The sequence below is a fragment of the Anopheles merus genome, chromosome 2L (assembly GCF_017562075.2).
Source record: "Anopheles merus strain MAF chromosome 2L, AmerM5.1, whole genome shotgun sequence".
Lineage (NCBI taxonomy): Eukaryota > Metazoa > Arthropoda > Insecta > Diptera > Culicidae > Anopheles > Anopheles merus.
Window position 1 is genome coordinate 42,748,963 of NC_054083.1, and position 24,481 is coordinate 42,773,443.

Sequence of the window (24,481 nt, forward strand, 5' to 3'; positions counted from 1 at the left end):
GGCGTAGCTTCCGCGGCCATTCTGTCCCTACATTCAATGGCAACCCGCAATGGCTTCCCCGCTGGCGGCAATGCCGGACGATAACGATGTCGTCGATGCCTTTGCGGCACTTCGAAACGCCCCAAGATCATGTAATACGGTCGTAGAAAGTGAACGATTTATTACTTCAATCGCTAACAAGTGCTGCTATGACATCTCCTTTTTTCTTCTCTTCGGATGAGTTTGATCCATGTGCCCAAAAGTGCAGCGCGTCCCATCGGTAACGGACTGCACCCCGGAAACGGTCACACTGATCGACGTTGGCCGTTGACAGCGAAAGCCACATCGGCTCGCTTACGCTTGCAGTCAAAAACGTCACCACCAGACTCGGGTCAACTCTCAGCTAAAAGGACTCGATGGGGTGTTATCTCACCCCACTCCCTCTCTCTCTCTCTCTCTCTCTCTCTCGATCTGAAGAGGCGCACACGAAAATCGATGACGCCTCAATGACGTACTTGACCGATATCACCAGCACACCAGCACACATGACACAACGATTGTTCCACCGATTCATGCACGGGAAGGGAAGTGGACTGGGGATGTTTAATAATTTGACCGAAACCCCCTCCGGGTGTGGTACCGGTGTGTGTGTGTGTTCCGTGTCTGCTGGACATGCTGAACAAGACACTCCAGGATAAACGGGGCCCGCCGGGTCAACTTTCGACCAATTACTCCAATCGGTCCGGTCCATTGTCGGGCGTTTGGGGCTGTACTTTCGAGCTCATCATCATCGCCTTTAAAGCTCATCATCATAATAATTGACTACCGATTCTGGTGCTGCGTACGTGTGTGGTTGTAAACGGTTTAAAACAACTCCCAATAACCTCCACCCTCGTCGGTTGTCAGTTGTCATCTTCATCGTGAAATTTCGTGATTCCTTACATAATTTGGGCCGAACGCCGCTTAGCACACACACACACACGTGGGGCGTGCGTGATGGAGCGTTGGTTTTAGCACTTAAAGCGATCGATGTAAAACAAGACAGGCAACACCTGAGCCTTAGTTCCGACAAGCGGGCAGTGGACGACGTGCATTGCGGTGCACAATTTTGTCTCTGCAAAACGCATTTACAACGCCGAACGGCCGTCAGCTCGGTCATGTTCGGAAACGACTGCCCGCTTGCGGGAGTGTGTTGATGGGCCAGTGTGTAGAGCACAAAATGCTACAGGGAAGGAAGGGGAGAGAGGTGTGTGTGGAGGTCGGCATACATTTTCCGCACATATGCGCACACATGTGTTGCACGCGGCGGCGGTTGCGGTTTGAAGGTTTTGATGCTACCTGCACCGCTGGTATATCTCGACTGCTCGACCGAGCTCCCCATGATGTACCTGGGCCACGGTTATTGAGGTTAAGTTCAATGCTGAACAATCCACCTCTGGGGGGGGGAGGGGGGAGGGGGGAGGTTTTTGTTCCGCCAAACGCCACCATTTTTCGGTATCTAATAGAAGAAGGTATCGCCTTACGATTGCTGTAACGATCCGGCATCATTACATCCGTTTCGTGGCAATTTACATACAGCCGCAACGCGGTTTTAATTGGACGATTACAAACGATGGCAGGGGCTGCTGCTGATGTAGTACAGCACAACACGGCTAATAAACACCCGGCCCAGCCCGGCATATTGCCCCGAAGGCTGCTCCGACGCTCGAGATGTCATGTCATCGCGATAATTCGCTCGCACACTCGATCGTTAAGCGCTCCCGTTTAGCGTTTTCCGCTGATTGGATCGCAGGAAAGTGTGTGGCACCTTTCATTACCACCCAAAACCCCAAAAGTAGCGTGCGCTTTTGCCTCACAATGACACAATGCGGACACAAAAGATGCAATAATTTAATGTTCTTTTCTTTTGCTTTTTTTGCACCCTTTCTTTCACTGCGCTGTTGATTGCTTTTGTGCGGTAATAGTGTTTGCTTCGCTAGCTCTCCGACTTCTGTTCGCATTACGGTGACGATTTTCGATCGCTAATTTTCGGATCTGTTTTCTGTTCTGTTTTGCTCGTTCGTTTGCTTCACTTCCTTCCTTCGTCTCGTTAAGTGATGTTGTGTACTCCACTTTTTGCTTGATCTTTTTTGTTCACTATTCAAGCAGATCATGTTTCAACTTCAAGTAGTTGGTGTGTGTGTGCGTGTTTTTGTTTATTTTTCTTCTGTTTGCTCCATCTACTACCTCCCCCCCCCCCCTCTCTTTACACGTTTCTCTCTACCGCTTCCAATTCCGATACGTCTTGCTTTCGGTTTCGGTTTCGTTTTCATGTTTATTATGTCGACCTTCAGCTGGATCATGGCTCTCGCGGCAAATGCGGAAAGGCTCTCGCAACTGTCCGTGTGTGTGTGTGTGTGCGGTAAATGGGAAGTATACGGCGGTACGTTTTTTTTTTTTTTTTTTTTGGTGGCCAGCATACCTCTTCACTCACGCACTGTAAGCAAACGTCTTCGACAAATCGTCTTGATTCCGATTTGCGTGCTATTCGGTACACGCGGTACAGTGAAGCCTGCCATCCAAATTGCTCGTCTCTATTCGCCCGCGTTCGAAATAGAAGCTCGGAAGTACGGCTTAGCTTTGGAAAGGCTATTTTTAGGACGCAGCCAAGAGGCCCCAAAGGCTGAGGCTCCAGCAAATGAGGTGACTTGGTAGTTTGTTGTCGGCGCTGGCGAACGCACGTCGGACACGGATCACCGCGATCCGCTGGCAGGTCCACCCGATCACCAGCAAGTTCAATGTCAGTGCCAGTGTTTGCGGCAAAAGAGTGTTCCGTCCATCAGTGCGGACCACCAATCGACACTGACGGCAATGCGACAGCACGGCGATGATGATGGCGATGATGATGGCGATAATGATGGCGAATGGCAACGGCTGCCTGCTGCCCGGTGGATCGAGTCACGTTTGCACGATCGGTCGGCTGCGATCTCCAATCTCGCGCTCGCCGGTCCGCTCCAAGTGCCAGTGCCAGACCATCTAGCCACGGCCTCGTGGCCTTACGCGAGCCGGCAGCGGCGCTGCGCGGCCAGCGAAAAACCGTCACCGGGCTGCCGGGTTAACGTACGGAGCAAAGGCGAATGTTTGTGTGGGGCCGTTTGTTTTTTTGCATTTTTTTTTTTCGAAATGACAGGTACCGACGACAAGGCGAAGTAATACTGGGCGCGAAGGAACAATGCAAAACTATGATTTTGGAGAGCGTAATGTTGCTTGTCTGAAGGGTATAATGTGTGTGTGTGTGTTTCGGAAACAAGTTTTTTTTTATTTTGCTGAGGGTTTTGAAACGGAACAGGCTACACGAAACCCTGCAGATTGCGATGGCGATGGCGGCCCATAAGGGAAGGGACCTTGGCGGGTGTACCCGGGCTGCTGCTCCACAGATATGAGTACGAGATCCGTGTGTGTGTGTGTGTGTGTGTGTGTTCTTAAGCGTCACGCTTACCCAGAATGCTCGTGCACGGCGAATAAGAATAAATTAATTAGCCTGCCCAACACTCCCCACTGCTTGCAGGACCGCACCGGGGACCCCCTTAAAGCGCGCATTTGCACTGGTTTCCTACCGTCCAAAGGGGCCAACAAACTGACGCCGCGTTCTAAACTGCACCTTGCCGTTCGCGCACACACTACCGGCAAGCGCGCGCGTCCTTGCGCGTGTGCCTTCCGCCAGCCAAGCGTCAACCTCGGCAAGAACTTTCCGCCACAAACACACACACACACAGACAGACAGTGGCGGGAAAGGGAAAGGATACTTGGCGAGACAATGGCATTGCCTTCGAAAGGGGCGGGTGGTTCTGAAGCGCGCGTGTTCACTGCCGAGTTGACACACACCGATTGGGAGGGCAATCCTTGGACCGGCCGCGAACCTTGAAAGGAGCTGCATTTTCTTGCACTCTGTCCATGTGCGTGTGTGTGTGTGTTCTTCTCTACCTTGCTTGGGATTCGAAGGGTGTAATTTATTTTGCCATTCGATTGCGAAGCGATCCAATGACAAAGCGAAATATCGGAAACAAACGCCTTTGCTGGCTGATAAGGGTGAACGGTGCCTTAGAACCCAGCCGCAAAGCTGCTTTCCCGACTACGGGACGCTGCTTCGCCCGGCTGCGCTGCAATTAAATGCACTTGCGCATTGTTTTCGATCGATCATCGCTTTGTTTACCACTCGGCTGCCGCATATTATCCTTGTCTGTTCTTCTGTTCGTCTGATGCTAAGCGCTCGGCGCAGGAAAGCTGACCTCCAAGCGGAGATAAAGATCGCGCAGCCCGCACGCACAGCTGATGATTGCAGGCGTTGCACAACAAGACCTCCTGTTTCTCTTGGAATAGAATCTCAGCTCATACAAGTATAATACTTGTTCGCACTCTGACGACTTATTTCACCCTCACCCGACCCCCTGCCGTCCCGGGGCACATTAGCATATCTTCCATTAGATTAGTGTAACGCTCTTTTTTGCGGAACCACCTGTTACTAAGAAGCACTATACTTGGGGACAGTCTTGCCAACCTGGGGAAGGCAAACACTTCACACCTTGCACACCCACACCGCCGGTAGAAGCCGGTACGGTGTGTACAAACAGACAAAAAAAAAACCACCACCACGGTAGGAAATTCCGACGACCGCTAGTAGGTTAATTTGCTCCATTCCATTCCGAGCGCGGACAGCAGGCTAATATGTAATCAACGTCAGTCAGGCGGCGGAGAATGATAAGGTGAATCGATTCGCAACGAACGCAATGCGGTACACCTTGGGAAGGGTACACGCTGCCGAAGGCGGGGTAGAATTTATTGTACGAGCATCTTAACACAGAATGAGGGCGACTTCCAAGAGTAGCAGCAGCAGCAAAAAAAAAAAAACAAAAGGTTTCACATGATGTCCACTACTATCCTTAGCTTGGTTGGTGTCAATGTTGGTGAGTCAACATTGCTGGAACGAAGTAATGTCACGGGGTGGTCTGCCCGCTCCGTGTTAGGAGCAGGAGGATCACATGTTCCCATACCCAAACAATGCTTGTCTCCATTCCTTCTGTCGAGAACATACTGGACTGATCATCTCTGGTGCACGGCCATTGAATACTCAGCAGTTTTGCCCTACTGGAGCATTCTATTCAACCCTGCAAACACAGCACGCTGCGCCACCCCGAAACAGCCCCGACAGGTGTGCAGGTGCTAACTCCTGCCACTGGTTAATTGAAACCGTTTTACTATACAGTTTAGCGTACATGTTGAATATGCAATGTGGTTTGCACGCCCGGTTTGTAGTGCGTCAGGTCAGAAAACCTGCTAGCACAATCCCACGCCAACGCGGTAGGAAAGCGAACGGAAGGCATGAGCAAAACCGGTCGTAGTTGTGATAATTATAAGGATTTACCCTTAAAGAGCATCCTTGCATCGGATCGGACGAGCGAATTTGTTGGAGCTGGTGAGCGTTGGAGTGACGAGATCTGCCTGGGATTTTCCTGGTGTACGGATCAGAAGCGATCAGTCTACACGAGCTCTGTGGAAGATCTCCATAATAAAAAGCATTCCAATTTGATATCTTTAAAAGCTCTTTCTTTCGTAGGGTAGAATCTTACAAGTACGATTGTGCGCGATCGTTGCATGAGTTCAAATTTCGCAATTCTTTTGAAGCTTCTGGACAAGCGAAGAGATGATCCTAGGATGTTCCTGCTCGTAAAGCCCCGGAGAGAAAAACCGAATCAAGAAGATGTGAAATACGATCGAAAGAGCCCACCCTACACGTAATCTGGTAGATCCAACCCATAAAAAGAAGGGTTCGTCACTGTGATGTCCTCCCAAGCTCTCGCTTTCTTCTGACGGGATATTCCCTATCCAGTCGTACCCATTCGTCGTCTAATTTCGTAACGTTCACCCGAGTTTATGACGCCCTTCCTACTTCCTGTTAACGAATGTGGTGAAAATCCTGGGCAGGGGAAATTTTGGAACCCGCAACCTCGCCCTCTTATGTGCACACCTCACGCGCGCGTGTACTTGCCCACCATTCGCAGCACGGTAAACGCACCGGTCCGATGCGTTTGGAATTACCCGGAACCGGTTCTTCACCTGTGTCGGGGCCCCCAGCAAAACCAGCTAACGGGGGTTGGGCAGATGCAGTGGCAGGGGACGAAGACGACACGAACCGCATCACGTACGGGGTCCGCAACGGCAAAAAAGGCCCGTCCGCTCAGGCACAGTAGAACACGCGCGCCCCCGCCCGCCTGTGTTGCCTGTTTGGGTGGTGGTCACCGAATCGGGGAATCTCCGCGAAGACGCTCTCGCTTTGCTCGCTACGGGGCTGGTGCGATTTTGCAATGACGTACCGGACCAACCAACCGGCCGACCGGCTCTCCGGCCGTGCCAATATAGTCACGCAAGCGAAGGGGATTCCAGCAGCGGTCGGCGAGCTTTGCCAACCATTCTCGTCTCGATCGCGTGGTCAACGATCTGGTCTAATGTCATGATTCCGCATCGCATCTGTCAACATCGGTCGTCGGTCATCAGCCATCCCCACCACCACCACCACCACCACTACCGACCGGCTCCATTAAGGCTAATATTCTCGAACAACACAAAACCTTCCACAGGAAAGCTGCCAGCGCAAAAACAAACGACGACAAAAAATTGGCACTCGGTGCCTTCAGTTTTGATGAGTTTTTGTCTGGCGCGCGCGCACTAGAAAACGGTGGCGAAACACTCATTCGTACCCACAAACGAACCCTCGCTATGCAGAGGGAGGTAGAGAGAGAGAGAGAGAGAGAGAGAGAGAGAGAGAGAGAGAGAGAGAAACAGAGGTAAAACCCACATCCCCATTTGCAAGGTTATATTGTTATATTACGTCTAATTACGATTATAATTGCATAGCATTTCGGCAACAAGCGGTAACTTGAAGCGTTTCCTCAAAATTAAAGCACAACACACAAAGTATGAGCTAGCAGCAGCAGAAGAAGACGAAGAAGAGGAGGAGGAAAAAATCAACAACAACAGACATACAGGATGATGCAAACTTTCGCTTCTGAGCGTCATCCTTATTGGTAGCTCATCATCCTGCCCCGCAGGGCGCCACTCCAACTTCTTCCCGGGTGATGGACGCTTTTGATGGGGGAACGTTCCAACGGGTCCGGGATATCTCTAGGTCTGCGCGAATCTTCGAGAGCCCACGGACGACCGAACACTCTTAACTAGCCCATTAGCAGGGGTGCCTCGGTGCCGCCTGCCGATATTCCCTGAAGATGCCGGCGTCCCTAAAGCGAAGACGACGACGTGATCATTTTCACGCGCCATCACCACCGAGGCGCTGCGTTCGCGTGTCTCGCGGGCTCCTCCGTAAACGCACTTTTAAATCAATTAACTCGGACCGCTTTTACTCCATGCAGACGCTTGGTGTTTGGCACATTAGCGCAAGTGGTCGCAAGTGGCAACGACGCACCGTTGTCAATCAAGCCAGTTTGTTGGGATCCTCTTGAGTCAGGGCGCACGGCGCGATCACCGTGCCCTGCCCGGACCGTCCGTTTGTGGTGCCGCAATTTTCGGGGTGTAGCGATGCTGTCGCTGGCCATTGTAATCTTCACACCGATGCGCCATAATTATGCAGAATTTAATGCTTCATGCTCGCACTCTCGCTTTCTCTCTCTCTCTCTCTCTCTCTCTCTCTCTCTCTCTCTCTCTCTCTTGCGTCTGTGTCCTTTTGGGGTTATTTTTAGGCCTCGCACCAATTGTGATGGACGGAGTTACATGCAAACAAGGAGGGTAGAAGGGGACGGATTTACACAACAAAAACCATCGCAAGTTTTGCGTATGCGTTGACGCGCCCCAAAACAACAACACTTGAACGATGGCTGCATGTTTTTTTTGTTATGCTTGCAGGCCCAAAACAACTCTGTTGCTCTGTTGCATATGATCTTTTCGATATGTTATGGATCGTTTGTTTTTTGTTCCTCTGCGATCGAAGGAGATGTAAAAAAAAATAAGGTACACGATGTGTTTGCTGTATTACAAGTGTTCCTTCTTCCCCGAATGACTTCCCCTGAACCCGTTGCCCAGCACCTGGAAGGGTGATTGTGAGATGGTAAACACAAACCCCAATCAATGGAAAATAACGCAAAACAATGATGGTTCACTGTGTTTTTTAGCACCGGCATTAGAAAGCAGCGTGCGTACGTGACCGTACGCCCGAAGGTCATTTGGCTAAGCATCTGCCCCCCCCCCCCTCTCGCCCGAGAACACACACACACACGCTTCTAGACTGTTCCGAGTAGCTTCCTGCACCACCTGGTGGGCTGCGTTTTCATGAATGAAAGTGAAGCGAACAATGGCGAAACAGTTTGAATGGAAGTGGGCGACCGATGGGAAAAGCGTGCACCGCTGCGCCCCGATTAGCTGATCCCGCGATAGTGATCACGAAACACACAAATGAATGAGGAAAATCGCTTCGCCTTCATTCATCGATTCCGGTCCTGATGGGCGTTATCTAATACAGCGGCCCAGCTGCCAACGCTGCCCTTATCTTATCCGCTTGTATTGTTCTAGGACGCGCACGCAATCTGCCCCGATCGGTACCAGTCGGTGCTACGCATTAAATTGCCGGCAATAATTAATTGTAACCGAACGCTTCAATCGTTCGAGCTAGCGAGACTCATCTATCGCTGCAGGCGTATCACGGTAACACGGTAACCAGCAAATTCCAGCACAACCAGCGCCTAATGTTAGCAACGACGCGAGAAAATCACACTTTTTTTTTTTGAGGGAACAAAATATTCCACCCTTGCGGAACGTTTTCTTCCATTACGCGGTGTTTAATGGGTAATCCACCCATGCGTGTTGGTGTCGCTGTGCGGCTGGAGTCAGTCACCACCACCACTCGCGATCGAGATGATTCACGCACAGCGAGAGCTCTGTCTCTGGCTGTCGCTAGCGCCCAAGCCCACCGTGCAAGTGCGCGGTGACGCTGTGTCGTTGGGAGATTCCGAACGAAAGATCGCCGTCCGGGGGCTTCCCCGTGGGCTTCCGAAAGAATGAATGCTTCCGCCCATCGCCCCAAGTCATCGGCGCGTCGTGCGAAGACGCCGTTAAACCTGATCTTGTTTGTTTATATCTTCCATTTCCATGTCGCTGTGGATAAGGGTGGCTTTCAGCAGGGCACCGTTGTCACCAATTGATTATAGTTGGAAACAATTTGCATCCCAGCATCTATTGATATTATTTTGTCAAAATTACAAAAACGCTCAATAATGTATTGAGCTTTACATACTTTTATCATACAGAATTGAACAAAAAAAAATCAACATCAACGCGATGTTTTCTACAAAAAACTGTAAGCTAACTTAGAAGACTTCAGTGGAGCATTCAAGATAATGAAACACAAAAATTTGACGTTTTCAATTATTTAATTGTCTTTTTGATGTTCTTGAATGCTCCAATGTAGTCTTCTAAGTTAGCTTACAATTTTCGGTATAAAACATTGCAACAAATTATTAATTTCAAATACTGCTGCATTCTTAAAAATGAACTTTGAAGCACCGTTAAATGTATGAAGTAAAGCAATTTAGGCAAAAAAAAGCGTGCCTGGGAGACAACATTTCACTCACAACGGTCGATTAAGATACATGTTAGACAAACATTACAGCGACTTTGATACAAAAACTGGGTCCTTAGAGACAAAAAGTTGGTGAGTTGGAGGCGAATGTTATCGCCACCGACTGGACCGGACACTGGTAACCCTTGCATGGCCGTCAAGAGGCAATGATCACGCTTCTATTGTCTGCCAGGTTACCGCACAACCCAGCGATACCTGACGCAACTACTCGAGCCACTCCAGGGGGTCTTGAGGTTTGGGAGCTACTTCAGAAAAATGGGCCCATCCAGGGTTGATGAAATTATTCCGAAATATTGCACAGGTAGCAGTGGCCGGTGACATTTGCCGGCCAGCGAGGGTAGCAGGGCGTCGAGACGCTTACACCATTTATTGGCCATCCGGGGTGCGTGAGCATAATAAACAGCAGTAAAAGAAAGGGTCACCGTGCTTGGTTGGTAACAAATGCCTGTTGCTATTTTCTTTAACGAAACAACTCTTAAAAACGGTACCTAGCTTCCTGCAAAAACTCAAAATCTGCGCTGTAAAAACAAGAGACACAAAATCTCGCCACTACAGCCAGCCTGGCTAATGGTTAGCTAGCAGCCAGAACCGGGGAACCAGAACCTGTTTAGCTTGGTTGTCCTTCTTCCTCCACTGGCAGGGCAACAAGGCGTCTCGATGCGCGGGGCGTTCGATTTTTGTGTGCCGTGTGCCGAAAAATCCCAAAACCGGAGCCGGCCTCCGGTTCTTCCGCATCCAAATTCCCGGCCAGACCGGTCTCCCTGTTCTGGGAGCACGGGTCATTTCCGCAAACCCCGGCAATCTGTCTCGTCTGCGTGTCACCCTGCCCGCCTGCCCGATTGCTACCTGTTGCCGTTGGCTACCCAGAGCCACCTTTCTGGGCGGACAATCGGACCGCGGTTGGGTGAGCGGGTACAGCACAACAAGGAACAACAACAACCCTTCGTAACACTGAAGTTGTCCTGTCTCGGATTGTGCGTCGGTCGTGTCGTGCTATTGTTGTGTCGTACGAAGCGAACGGTCCAATGTTGCACGGTGGCCGTGTGCTAATGCGCACGCGCCCCTTCTCGCTCGCACACCCGCACAGGTGTGTGTGTAGCATAAACACACGAACCTGCAGGGTGAGGGGGAGGGGGGGGGGATGGTTAGGGGGTTGCTTTGGCCCGCTTCGGCACACACAGAGACGGGCCAAGTCGCGTCGGTGCTTTGTTGCATTCGTGTGTAGCGGATTCGTCGTGCCCTCTCGGGTGTGCGTGTGTACCTGGCGGTGGGGGAATGCTGAGCCATGCTACGTCGCGCGAACGATGTTCGTGTGTGTGTGTGTGTGCGGCTACCCACCCCTACAGGCGAGCGCAAAAAAAAAACCGGACCCGGAGATCGAACTGGCCCCACGCGCTGGCCTGGCGGGTATTTAAACTGATGCAAACCAAAAGTGGCATGCATTCATTGGTTTGCTTGCGTTTTGCAAAGTGCCGAAGTTTCGGAGACAGCGAAAGCCCGTAACACAGCTCGAGTGGAAGGTCCTTGCCTTAGCAGCGTCGCCGTAGTAATTTAATACAGTACCGCTTGTTCGTGCGTGTGTGCAGTGGAGTTTTTTTGTTTGAAGAGTTTCGAAAAGAAGCCAGATCCCTGAATCCCCTCGGTAACAGTCACGACCGTGTGTGTGTCCAGCGATCTCTAATCCCAGCTATAGCGAAATCCTACCGCCAGGAGTCGCTATTTGGAACATCCCCACAAAACACCGCGAAAAGCGCTAAGCATTAATTAGACGGCACGAACTGCCCGCTCGAAGTCGCTCCGAAACAGGAAGTAGCAGTTTCTACACGCCAAAAAGGCTACTACAGCAGTCAGTTGCAAAATTTTACAAACGTTCTTAACACCAACCTTACAAAGCACCAAATATAATGATGGCCGTCGCTGCTGCCCAGAAGAACCGTGAAATGTTCGCGATCAAGAAATCATACAGCATTGAGGTAAGCTATTTGCGGAGGAAAGAGTTGTCTGAGAGTCCTGAGAGGGATAAAGGGAGGAAGTTCAAGTTGATCAGTGCAAGATTTGGAGGAACTCTTGAGAAAAAAAAAACTGGAAAACAAACTACCACAACCTGAGTGACTAAGTGTGCAAGTGCATTGATACTGTCCTATGTGTGTCTGTGTCTGTGTGTATGTGTGTCTTTGTGTGTGTGTGTGTGTGTCCAGTGTTGCTCGAAACAGCTCCAGTAGGTCCAGGAATTGCTAGAATTAGTACACTCCTTAGGAACAATCGATTCCAACAGTTTCGTTGGGAAATTTGAATTCTCCTAGAATAGTGCCCCTTTCCAGAAAGTCCCTACATTGTTGCTACCACTAACCTAGTGTGTACAATGTGTGTGTTTGTGTGTGTGTGTATACAGTGTGTGTTCTATTCAGTTTTTTTAATTGAAAAGCACTTATCGTGTGCTTCGTTCTAAACCCCACTCCAGAGAGCTCCCTTCTCTGTGTGCAGGCTTTTCAAGATGGCAACGCCACTTAGCTGGCAATGATTGATTGCCTGGGAATGGATGGATTGGAGCAAGCGTGAGTCAAGCCCGTGGTGAGCTGTGAGCTACCACGAGAAACGAGAGAGCATACTAAAATTCAAGCCTTAGAACAAGCTGCTAATGTGCGATCGCGTTTGATTGCTTGAAGTTATCCTTGGATAATCGGAGAAGCGTTTCGTTCTCTCTAAGCAAATATCAAACAGCAAGCAATGTGTGTGTGGTTTTTGTTGTGCGTTTTTGCTATGGCATTTCGGGTTGATGCGTGCAATAAAACTAGCTCCAAGCAGGTGGCCCAAAGGTGGTTCTAGAAGCTTTGATAGATGGTTTACGATTGTCTCGTAAAATGTGATATGTTGTCCCGCTACGATAGCGATGTTCTTTCTTTACCGATGGTCCGTTCCTTCTAGAATATCTTTTTCTCTACGAAAACCTTAGTGAGGCACAACATCAAGAAGAAATCAGTTTTAGCGAACGCTTTTCCAAATCGTTCGCATCAATCATTCGCTTTAAAATCCTTCACGTCCCAGAAAGCAACCGGGGAGGGGAAAAAACGCTTCTAGAAGTAGATTTTCCTATCCCCCGGAGTGAAATCGCACAACACATAAAAGTTTCACCTGGCCTGGTCAGGCCTCGCCGACGTGCGGGGCACTTGCAAACCACCACAAACAGTGCAGGAAAAAGGAAACGATCGGCGACGGCGGTGATCGGTCGGTCGCCGAAATCGATTCATCATCCTCGATCGGTCACCGTGGAATGGAACCGAAACCTAATTACGGCCAATTTCCTTCCCGCCCCCTCCCATACGGCCCCTGATGTTGAGGTTAAGGCCGTCGGTTCGGAAACGGAAGGAAATCACACAATGCATCGCTCGCGAGCGCACACATACGAAGCGCAGAAGGTCACCGACCACTTTTGCTCGCACGGCGGCGACGACGACGATCGGTGATCGCAAAACTGCCAAAGGGGTCTGGCCAAGAAAATGGCCAAGCTAATTTGCGTTACAAAGTTTTTCCTCTTGCTTGCTGTGCCGGGCGACGGTTTGTTGTCTTTCCGTGCTGCGGTTCCACGGTTTTTGCTGGCACTGGCCCGTATCCTGCCGTATCTTAAGAACGGTTTCCTCGCCAATGTTGACTTGTGGCGTGGCTCCGTTAGATCAATACAGCGCAACAGGCCCAACCGTCATGCCAATTTTCCCGCGCCGAGTGGCGCTCTCTGCAGCAAAGCCTCGCGCCCACTTGACATCAAAGAGTGTCGTGCGATCCTAGCCAAAGCTAGCCGTGGCTTTGTTGCTAACGGACACTCCTGCTTTGCTTTATGCTGTTCTGTACAGCCCAGAACGGTGGTCGGAGCAAACAAAACAAAAAACAAAAACGAGTTGTGCGAGGCTTGCGGAAGTGATTGCCACGCGCGCGCGCGCAGTCCGTTGTCCTGCGGTCTCCGTGGCCAGGTGCCTTTCACCGGCCGAACCGAAAAGCCCGCGTGAGACGGGGGGATTGTTGGCTATCTCAAGGTCAGCTGGAGCGGAAAGCGGGCAAATCGGGACCACCGTCGTCCCCTTCGCGTGCGCACACCCCTCCCCCGGAGAAGTTTTGGGGTGTCTTGTTAAAGCAAAGTACAAACAAGATCACGTTCACTCCCAGCAGCACAGAGAGACAGAGGACAGGCTCTACAGGCAGGGCATATTATAATCTACTTATTGACATTGAATTTGGCAGCAAATAGGCAGTAAAGCCCGAGAGTGAGTGTCATTAAACCGGTCCTCATTACCGACCAGCCCGCAGCACACACACACACACACACACACAAGACCTTCCGGAGCGGGAATCCTTCGCCAAGATCGCGCTCAAGGAACTCCACTCCAACTGGTTGGCTCTGAGTGATGTGCGAAGATGCAAACGATGTTTTTTTTCTGTGCGAGAAGTGTTGGAATGCATCATTCATGTACAGCTCGTGCATGCACCTGTCACGCCAGGTTGATGGATCTGCTGGAGGTGTTGTGGAGTGCGTGCCACACTAACAGCTAAACACCAAACCGGGTGCACCTTAGCAACACCTGCCCAAGCAACACGCAGCCCACGCGCAGGGCCACCCTCCAAGCGCTTTTTACGCCCGTTACCAATGTCAATGGCGAACGGGGCGATCGAAGGTCCCGCAAAGCGGGCGCTAACACGTGCTCCGGTCGCTGGCGGGGAAGGCGGGGATTGCTCTTGAAAGGTCTGATCTTCCACTAGTCCTCAACCAAAAAAAAAAAAAAAAAACACGGAAATGGAACCAATTTTTCGGCGGTCCGGCAGTCAACTGTGTTCGATGAACTGTGCATTCTGACACGCACTTGTGGTTAGTTGCGGTGTGTGTTGGAGGAATGGGAGGTAGAGGGTGGTATTAAGGGGAGGCACACACACACACACACGTCCACACACCAGCACACTAATCAGGTCAATTCGCGTTCGTTTCGTTGCGCACCGGTAGATCGCGATCATGTCAAGGTTTCGGCCGTAAAACCGATTCCGAACACTTTACAACATAGCGGCTAGGGGGGGGAGCTAGATGTATGTCTTGGGTGAGCACACATACACACACACACACACACACACACGCATATAGATGTGTGGTTCCGGTGGCATGGGAAAAATATGGTCAGCCAGCGGGGCAGCACACAGGCCCGCGAGCGCATTTTGCATCGCGCCGATTGCGTCATCGCGCTGGCCGCAGTGGCTGTTTGGGAGGAAAAAGGGTGCACCATCCCCCCCCCCCCCCGTGTGCGCTTGTTGCATCAGAAGCACGCGCACGCGCGCGTGTGTGTGTGTTGACATGTTGGCGTACAAACACACACGGTGGCCACACGGTGAACATTTCAATCACGGTCCAGGCCGGTGGCTTAGCCATGCGCACGGCCCACCGATGGTCATTAGGCGCATAAAAAAAAAGCACTGACACCCATGCATACGATACGGCCGAGGGTGCTGCAAAACGGCACCCGCTTGGTGGCTTTGACCATTTTTAGCGGTCACATCATATGCCACCGTGTTATGGTCTGCGTGTTGGTTGGAATCGGGCTCTTCGCCTCTTGCAATTAAAACATCTTAATGTACGAGCAGCAAAAAAAAAAGCTTCAACGGAGCTTTACATCGATTAACTAGCGATTAATTCTCATTTTCCCTTTGTCTTTCTCTCTCTCTCTCTCTCGCTCTCCTCTTTAGAACGGATACCCATCCCGGCGCCGTTCTCTGGTCGACGATGCCCGCTTTGAGACGATTGTGGTCAAGCAAACCAAACAAACCGTTCTGGACGAGGCCCGCGCAAAGGCCAACGGTAAGTAGTAGCTGTTAAGTGGTAATGTCTTCCGGGCATGCTGAGGGCACACTTCCCTGTCGCCTGGGATCGAAAGACCCGCACACACACACACCCAACTAAGTGGTAATTCCTGTTTGTACTTATGAGTTTTGCTTTTTGTGTTCTTTTTGTTTTTTTCGTTTGCTGTTTTATGTTGTTGCTGTCATTTGTCGAATTTGGCTGTGTTGAAAATCAAAACCGACGTCCAACTACCGCAGACTCTAGCTTGGAGTGTACCATTCTGCAGGCCCAAGAACAGCATCAACAAGGTAAGGGCCGTTCACTCCGCCGACCGAAAGCACGCGAAGCACACGAAGCACACAAGAACGAGGCCAGCGCAGGTTTCAGCTTTTCCGCATAGGAACTGCTGATGGCTATCGCCTCCCCCCCCCCCCCCCCCACCCCCTAGAACGATTCTGAAAGGGGAGGGAAAGGGTTCTTTGTAGCCCAGCAAGGAGTTGGTGGACCGCTTTTTGTCACAAAGCCCACGAGTAGCAGTGAATTTTGAACCAAACCAACCGAAGGTCACACTCCGATCTCCGTTCACTTTCCAGTGGATTGTTTTAAGTTTTATCTTGTCTTGTTTTTTTTCTTTTTGCTACAATTTTTGTTCCCCTCCATTACCTCTCCACACCTGCCGAGGGGTAGTTTTCAGTCTCCCTTCGGTTTTAGTTCTTTGTGCTTTTGTGTTTCGTCTTTCACGGTTTTTTTGCATTTAATTTCCGTTTTTTTTTTCTTTGGTTTCCTAATTTTGTTTCCTTCCTTTTTGTGTTTCTGCTTTTCCGTTCGACTATCATTTCCGATCACGCAGAAGACAAAATTCCACAAGAGGTTCAACAGACAGTCGAGGATCAGAACGATGACGAAGAGGAAATTCGAATGGTCGCAGGTAAGGCACCGGAAATGGCTCCAGTTTTTTGTTTGGAGTTTCTGTTCCACGTTTTTCATTCTGCATGATGCATTATTGAGGTACTTATGAGTTTTTTCCCCTCTTTATTTTCACTCCAATGCCCCTGCTTTTTGCATGTGTGTGTGTGCGCCTGATTGTTGTATACTTAGTTGATGAGCTACCCCAGAAGCCGCAGGAACACGTTCCAAGTGCCGACGATGAGGACAAGGAAACAGGTACGTGTTTGCTACTGCCAAGCATCTTCAGAAATGGAGCAAAGAACAACACCCCCTCTCCCAAGAACCAAGCTCCCAGGAACTATTCGGCAAACGAAAGTAATCCTTTCCCCCGCTAGAAAGCTTTTCCACGTCACCATAATTCATGCTTTACGTCAGCAGCGCATTGTCGGCTGCGAGGCAAAAGGTCACACAATAAGCTCCTCGCTTTTCCTTGCTTTCTTTTTTGCGATTCGAAAATTGCTCCCCATTAACGGCAGCTAGAAGTTCGCTCGGTCCGTTCCTTTTGGCGCATTTGGCGTAATCGTGTGCCTTCCCATTTCTAACTCTCATAATCGCCCGCTCCTCGAAATCCCACGCGTCCGGTAAAGCAATAATCTTTCCCCAAAGTGAGTGAAGCTCACCTTTTAAAAAAGGGAAAAATAAAACGGGGGAAATAAAAAGGATTTACTTGTACGATTAGTGGCTGGACACGGTCCGATGGAGAGCTACGCTTGGAGCGGACCGCTTGGAGGAAAACTGACAAAGACCGTTATTAATCGGCGCGTTCTTTCCCCCCCCCCTTTTTCCCCTTTCCCGCCACTAGACGCTGGGCTAACGGAGGAGGAGGTTGTGCTGCAGAATGCCGCCTCGGAGTCGCCCGAAGCCGAGAAGGAGGTGGTCCGTGCCGCCGTGGTCGTACGGCTGCGCGACGGCATGGGATCGCTCGGACGCATCCTCAAGGCGGTGGAGGCGTACCACGGCACCGTGGTACACCTGGAGTCGCGCCAGTCCCGCAGCGAGGGCGTCCAGTTCGACGTCCTGGTGAAGGTCGACATGGCCCGCGCCAACCTGCTGCAGCTGATCCGCTCCCTGCGCCAGACGCAGTCCTTCGGCAGCGTTAGCCTGCTGTCGGAGAACAACGTCAACGTGAAGGCGCCCTGGTTCCCGAAGCACGCCTCGGAGCTGGACAACTGCAACCATCTGATGACCAAGTACGAGCCGGACCTTGACATGAACCATCCCGGTTTCGCAGACCAGGTGTACCGCGCTCGTCGCAAGGAGATTGCCGAGATTGCATTCGCCTACCGATAGTAAGTACCCGAAAGGGAGTTTCCCAAAAAAGTTTTGTGGTGATGAGCGTGATCTAACAACCTTTGTTTCGTTCCCCTCCATTTCAACAGTGGAGATCCGATCCCGCACATTGACTACACCGAGACGGAAAACAAGACCTGGGCGGCCGTGTTCGGGCGCGTGAAGGAGCTGATGGTGCAGCACGCCTGCTCGGAGTACATTGCCGTGTTCCGGAAGCTTGAGGACGAGAAGATCTTCGTGAAGGAGCGCCTGCCCCAGCTGCAGGAAATGAGCGACTTCCTGCGCAAGAACACCGGATTCACGCTCCGGCCGGCCGCCGGTCTGCTGACCGCTCGCGACTTCCTTGCCTCGCTGGCGTTCCGCATCTTCCAGAGCACGCAGTACGTGCGGCACATCAACTCGCCCTACCACACGCCGGAACCGTAAGTTGACAGCCCATTTTTTTCTCACTCCCCCTTTCTGTTTCTGAATGTCGATGCGACGATGCTTTTGCACAATCCGGAAGCTGCCAAGCTCCCCTTTTAGCTTTTCCATTACGGTGGCTGCTGCTGCGGCAGCAGAAGTTCCTCGTCTACGTCGTTGCTTTTGATGAGTGGCTGCCTCCCTCCTCACACTCTAGCACTTGGGTAGAACAATTTATGGCACCATTGTGTGCGTGTGCAAGGACATGTGAAAGGAGATGTGTGAGCAGCCAAATGGGCCATTTGCCTGATGCTTTTTAATGCTCTCTCGCTTCGCGCGGACGACATCCAGTAGCTGGAACTGAAAGTTCACACTAGAATGATGCATTCAGGGGTTTTTGAGGAAAAAGAATGAAGCTTTAGACTCAGCTTTGCAACATTGTTGCTGGCATAAAGTGCTTCTTTAGACGTCTTTTTCTGTGTGAGCGCTCTCTCTCTCTCAAAAGTAAAGTTTTATTTAAAGGAAAAAAGAGATTTTTCGTTTTGCCTATTTCAGGCTTGATTTCAACCTTTACCCTTGCGCTCTCAGGCACAAGGTACCGCTCAATACACTTTGGCCCTTTCCCACATTTGTTCCAGTCGTTTGAGCACTCCAACAACCCAGCCAGTGGCAAAAGTGGCGTAAGATGTTCATAATAGAATAAAATGATTTTAACGGTCGCACCCGTCGTACGCTTGGTGTGCCGCCCGTTTCCGGCGCCCGAGTGGTGCTACGGCCAGACTTCCTACGAATCTTCGCTTCCACTCCCTCTCCTTTCGCACCCGCCAAAATGGGTCATTTCCGCCGGGAGTTCTGTGCCACATTGCCACGTGCCATTTGAAGCTAAGCTTTTGATGTATTTTCCCTTTTGGCTCCCCGGCTCGTTGCTCGTTGTCACCTTTTAACAGTCGGAACTTGCGCTTATGCCCTTACGCTCTGTGCATGTCGGGGTCGACGCAACAAGTCATCATCCTTGTCCGTTCTGCGGAACCGACTGGGGAACTATACTTGCGCATCAGCAACCCCTGGAAAGGAAACTCAATTAAAATGTCGCTCGAAAGCATTCCACCCGGGACCCGAGCGATAGGTCGGTTATTGTAATTGATTTTTCCGATACTTTCACATCGGATCGATGACGTCGTCAATGATGATGCTGATAGGGAGTCATCGAATAAATTCCTTTTTAGTCTGTCTCCAGTGTTGCTAAACGATTGGGAGCTAAAATGGGAAAAGTTGCCATGGTTGGAAAGCTCTTCAAAAATTCGCCTTCATCCTTCAAGCCAAATCCACCGTCCCTCTGGGGCCGCAGTAGAGCCACCGTAAAGATAGCGCTGGAAAAATAGAATTATTACAAAAAATGCAAAGCAAAAAAAACGCTACATTCCAGTCGACATGTATTGCCTTGTTGTCTTTGCACAATTTCACAATTTCACTCATTCTTACGTGCGTGTGCGCATCTCTCTGCTCTCTGCCATTCCCAGCGATTGCATCCACGAGCTGCTCGGTCACATGCCGCTGCTCGCCGACCCGAGCTTCGCCCAGTTCTCGCAAGAAATCGGATTAGCCTCGCTCGGTGCCTCGGATGAGGAAATTGAAAAGCTCTCGACGGTAAGTAAAGGCGCAATAGATGCCACGACCATCACCACCAGCAGCAAGTGCTTTAGCACTCCCCCCTCCCAAAAAAAAAGAAAAAGAAGAAAAAACCGTTCCACGGACACCCACCACCCCGCCAAGTAGCAAACGGTAATTGCGCCTCGGGTCGAACCCCCGACAAAAAGCGCGATCGCAATTCTCGCTAGGTCATCACCACATGACCAAACCAATTTCGAGCAGTTTTCGAGCAGCTAGTTTCGATGGAACCCACCACTCTAACACGCTTGCCATTGGCATTAACGCACACATACACACACGGAGAGTACAGAGCGTGCGTGCAAAAAACCGGAAAGGAGGCCACGAAGGACACGGACAGGCTGTTTTGCGGTCACTTTGCCCGCTCGCGCTGGACTTTCGCAGTTTAGAAGATGATGATGGTGTGTGTACTTGTGTGGGGTGGTAGGTTGCGTGCCGCGCTTAGAACGGTTTTCTGTTTTTTTTTTCTTCTTCTTCTGCTTCTTCTACCTCAAACTCACCTAGAACCAACTGGATCGCAAGCACAGTTTAGCAAGTGGCGTTGATTTATTCCGATCCAGTTACGCTGAGCGCTGTTAATCGCTCCTATTGGCGTGTAAATTGGCGTGAGCCGTTGGTTCTGGTGCTGGAACAGGTTCTGTTTGCCGGGCAAGGGTGCTCACACGCTTCCCTTTCTCCTTCGTTTCTAGGTATACTGGTTCACGGTTGAGTTTGGGCTGTGCAAGGAAAAGGACGAGGTGAAGGCGTACGGTGCCGGGCTGCTGTCCGCCTACGGCGAGCTGCTGCACGCCATCAGCGACAAGCCGGAGCACCGGCCGTTCGAGCCTGCCTCGACCGCCGTGCAGCCGTACCAGGACCAGGAGTACCAGCCGATCTACTACGTCGCGGAGAGCTTCGAGGACGCGAAGGAGAAGTTCCGCCGCTGGGTCTCGACCATGTCCCGGCCGTTCGAGGTGCGCTTCAACCCGCACACCGAGCGGGTGGAGGTGCTCGACTCGGTCGACAAGCTGGAGACGCTCGTGTCGCAGCTCAACACGGAGGTGCTGCACCTGACCAACGCCATCGCCAAGCTGAAGCAACCGTTCTGCTAAGGTTGCCTACGCCTTGCTGTCTACGCGCACCAACACCCTTCCGTCTCACTCCCAAAAAAACCTTAAGCAGCAGCAGCATGTGATCTGATGCGTGTGCGAACGTATGAGTGTGTATGTGTGTGTGAGAGCGAGAGAGAGCGAACGAGCGAGCGAGTCGGAGCGAGTGAGAGAGAGAAGCGAGACACTTTTAAAAAGCAAAGCACAAACGGGAAGAAAATATGTCTTGATCGACAAAAGGACAAAAGGCGTATGCCTCCTCTTACAACGATGTCCTGGTCCCAAACCCCTGGTGACGCGTCCTGGATGACGCCCAGCAAGCGAGGAAAGGATAAACATAGAGAGGGGGGCACGTTAGCTCTCGCCATCCTGCGGACTACGCTGAAAACACGATGTATACTATATCCGCTACTACCCAACAACAACTACATCACTACTACTATTACTACTACTACTACTACTACGGAGCAGTATTCTACAAGCAAATCGCAACCCCCACTCGCAAAAAGGGACGGTCGCTCGATTCCCTGGGTGTGTGTGTGTGAGAGAGTTTTATTTTACTACGTTTACTACCACCCCAAGCACACTAGCACCTCCTTTTTAAACGTATGATCATCATACGATCGAACCGAACCGACCCACAACGATCATCCTTGGTACCGGAGGAACATTGTACAAAAACGCTGAGCGATGTGACGATGCGGCGCTTCGTATTGTCCGGAAAATATGGACCACCCCATCGCCACTAGGGTCGAGAGCGCACCCGCAGGAGTATCCAACTCCAACGAACAAAAAAAGAAACGAAAACCAACAACACCGCCACAGCTGTACAGCTTCGGTATTCGAAGCTTGCGTGTAGCCCTCGCAAACGAAGTGAACGAAGGAAAAGGAACAATCCCTTTTTGGGAGGACCGAACGGCAGAAGTAAACGGCAAATTTCATCGCAATAACATCGCCACACCCTCCCCCGAAAACACCAACAGAGAAGAAAAGATTCCTCAGACCGACGACTCGATTCGGTAGTGTCGAGTGGTGTGCAGCTCGAGTTCGCTCGTGTTCGTGTACTGAGCGTTTCCTCGTTCCCGTCGGCTTCCTCGACGAACAAACATAGCAAACCGGACACCGTAACGCAGAAGCGTTACGGGGGTGGTTCGCGTAGCGTAACGTTTTCAGTATTGTTGCTAAAACAAAAACAAACGGCACGGACGACACAAAAAAACATACTGGATGGCTGCCAGCCTGAACTTCTAGTAAGGATGAGCAGGAGACACAACAACAAACACCTACCCTTGTCCCCACCCATCCAATAACTGTCCGTTTCCTTGCGCCCGTTCCTTCCCTACCAATAATCCGTTCCCTTTTTTTTTTTTTCGTTATTGCGAGCCGATGTGCAATTTCCCCCGTGAAGATCGTGTGTGAGGGAGAGAGAGTATGATCTCTTTACCAGTTCCTTTCCCACATTCCCACAACCCATACCCCCATTCCCTAGCTCCCCAATCCAACCAAGTTATGTGTACGTCCTGTCAAAAACGTAAGCGTAGAAAGAGTATTGTTTTTTGAAGAGAGCATATTTTTTTTTTATTTAAAAGTATTCTTAGTATTGTATACTATTTAAAGTTTAGTGTATAACGGTTAAATTATTCACTTGACTTGATGCGGAGAGATACTTTGTTTTTCGTTACAATGCAGAATAGCAAAGATATGGCAGTAGCAAGGGTCAGGAGGGGCGGGTCAGGATCGCGACGATGGCTTGAATAGTTCCTTTCCTGGCTGTTCTCCCGCGCTCTCCCTTCTCTATCCCGCATGTCCCTGCGAATGGGACACCTTCCACCCGTGGCCATCGATAATCGTAAAGGAAGTGACTGTCCGATACGATGCAACATACCAACACAAGGCCACGATGGCCATTGGGTGGAAGCGTGGCGGGATAGAGTTTGGCAACACGGAAGACCAAAACACAGTTGAACCATTCCATCCCTCCTTCCGATCCTGGTCGGTGCCAGTAAGTGCCGGAAAGTCCCGCTTCTTGAGTGAATGTGGGCGAAACCGGGCCGGGTGCCGATCCACCCTCTTTCCCCCTTGGTACATACCTGCGGTATGGCAACATTCTCGGCAGCAAGTTTTTTTTTTTTCGAGAGAGAGAGAGAGAGAGCGAGAGAGTATTCAAGTATCCTAAAAAAAGACAACACACTGCAACGAAAAAATTCACCCTCGACTGTCTGTAATCTCATGTTTGTTTTTTTTTTATTAATATATAAATATGTATTTTTTATAACTGTGTATAAAGCAAGCAGAATATGAGCATGGGCGGAAAATTTCTATTTATATTTATATATACACAAAACCCAACTGGACAATTTGACAATCTTAGCACGTGCACGTATAAGAAAGTGAAATCAAAAACTTACAACAAACAAACAAAAAAACAGAGTAAAGTGAAAGTAATGTGGATACAGGTAAAAATTTTCCGTCTTCATGAGATCATCTTATATGTAAAAGCTATCCAGCACAAAAGTAGCGATGCAAAATAAAAGAAACTAAAAAAAACAAAAACAACAAGCAAAACAAACTTTTCTTTCGTTCTTGTGGTGTTTGGTACTTGATTTGAGAGACGTTGAGATAATTTTTTCTGGTTGAAAACTTCACCTTGACATTAATTGCCTTGAATTGCAATGCGAGGAAGCAATTAAACGAGCTAACCGATTTAAATTAGCACTAAAATCAAAAATTTTAATTATTTCAACAGTTTGTTTTACGATCAATTCATTTAATTAGTATTACTTTCCTTGTTTTAGTTTAGTAGCTTAGATTTTCCTGTACTTCATTTTACTATTAGTTTTTCTATATTTGTTTTTTATTCCACTTCTACATTGTCATGAGTATCGTTAATCTCATTTCATATTTATTGCTTTTGTTCATCGTACCTTCAAACAAAATTTACTTACTCGTTGTAAGATTTGGCAAAGTTCTACAAATTGTTAACCATTTTCTTATTTGCCAATATATTTTTTTATTAGGTCCTATTTCTTTTATCATTTGTTTTGTGTTAATCAAATTATTTGGACAGAAAATAAAAGAACAAAATAATTGATGAATGTAACAAATGCTGCTACTCATTCAAAAAATTCTAACTATTTTTACATTCATCGAATGTCCCAGAATTTCAATATTTAAAAACATACATTATTATGCAGCTGAAATTATTAATTAATATATTGTTCGTCTTATTTGCCACAACAATCACAGTCGGTCTGGGGAGCCTGTGACTGAGCTGATCTGTGACTTGAGTGGTTTAGCGATAGCTGTTAAGTCAATCTTATATCAAAAGGGCGTTGAGTGTTGATATGAGGCTTAAATGTATGACGGGCAAGTTGTTAAGTCGTGTGAGTTAATCACTTAATTACAGTTGTACCTTCGAATTATATCAGTTTTACTGAAACTTATCTTTATTCATCTTCACCTTAGTAATACAAATGTAAATGTACCGAACAAGAATCATAAACCAACTCTGGTAAAGTGCCATGCCTCTGATCTGTCGAATCAAATCATTGTGTCTCAGCCTATTCGTTCCAGCGTATCTGTTCCAGCATCATTTCCGCTTTGGAGTATTCGTTCTGGAATGATCGCCAGAAACACTGTAAAGGGTAGGTGCTAGAGGAGTTTAAATAAGCG

The 24,481-nt window shown here is 49.6% G+C and overlaps 1 protein-coding gene across 1 annotated transcript; it reads left to right on the top strand.

The window, feature by feature from the left end:
- The first annotated feature begins 11,027 nt into the window (after positions 1-11,027).
- LOC121592380 (tyrosine 3-monooxygenase) lies at positions 11,028-23,144 on the top strand. Its single transcript, XM_041913782.1, has 9 exons — positions 11,028-11,574; positions 15,320-15,431; positions 15,671-15,721; positions 16,264-16,341; positions 16,512-16,577; positions 17,164-17,650; positions 17,741-18,073; positions 19,574-19,700; positions 20,411-23,144. The coding sequence occupies exons 1-9, from the start codon at positions 11,506-11,508 to the stop codon at positions 20,810-20,812; spliced, it is 1,725 nt and encodes a 574-aa protein (XP_041769716.1). The 5' UTR covers positions 11,028-11,505; the 3' UTR covers positions 20,813-23,144.
- The last annotated feature ends 1,337 nt before the right edge of the window (positions 23,145-24,481 follow it).

Coding starts and splice junctions, on each gene's coding strand:
- LOC121592380 (XM_041913782.1), top strand. CDS start 11,506: ATGATGGCCGTCGCTGCTGCCCAGAAGAACCGTGAAATGTTCGCGATC. Junction 15,722..16,263: donor CCAAGAACAGCATCAACAAG/GTAAGGGCCGTT, acceptor CCGATCACGCAG/AAGACAAAATTCCACAAGAG. Junction 17,651..17,740: donor ATTGCATTCGCCTACCGATA/GTAAGTACCCGA, acceptor CCATTTCAACAG/TGGAGATCCGATCCCGCACA.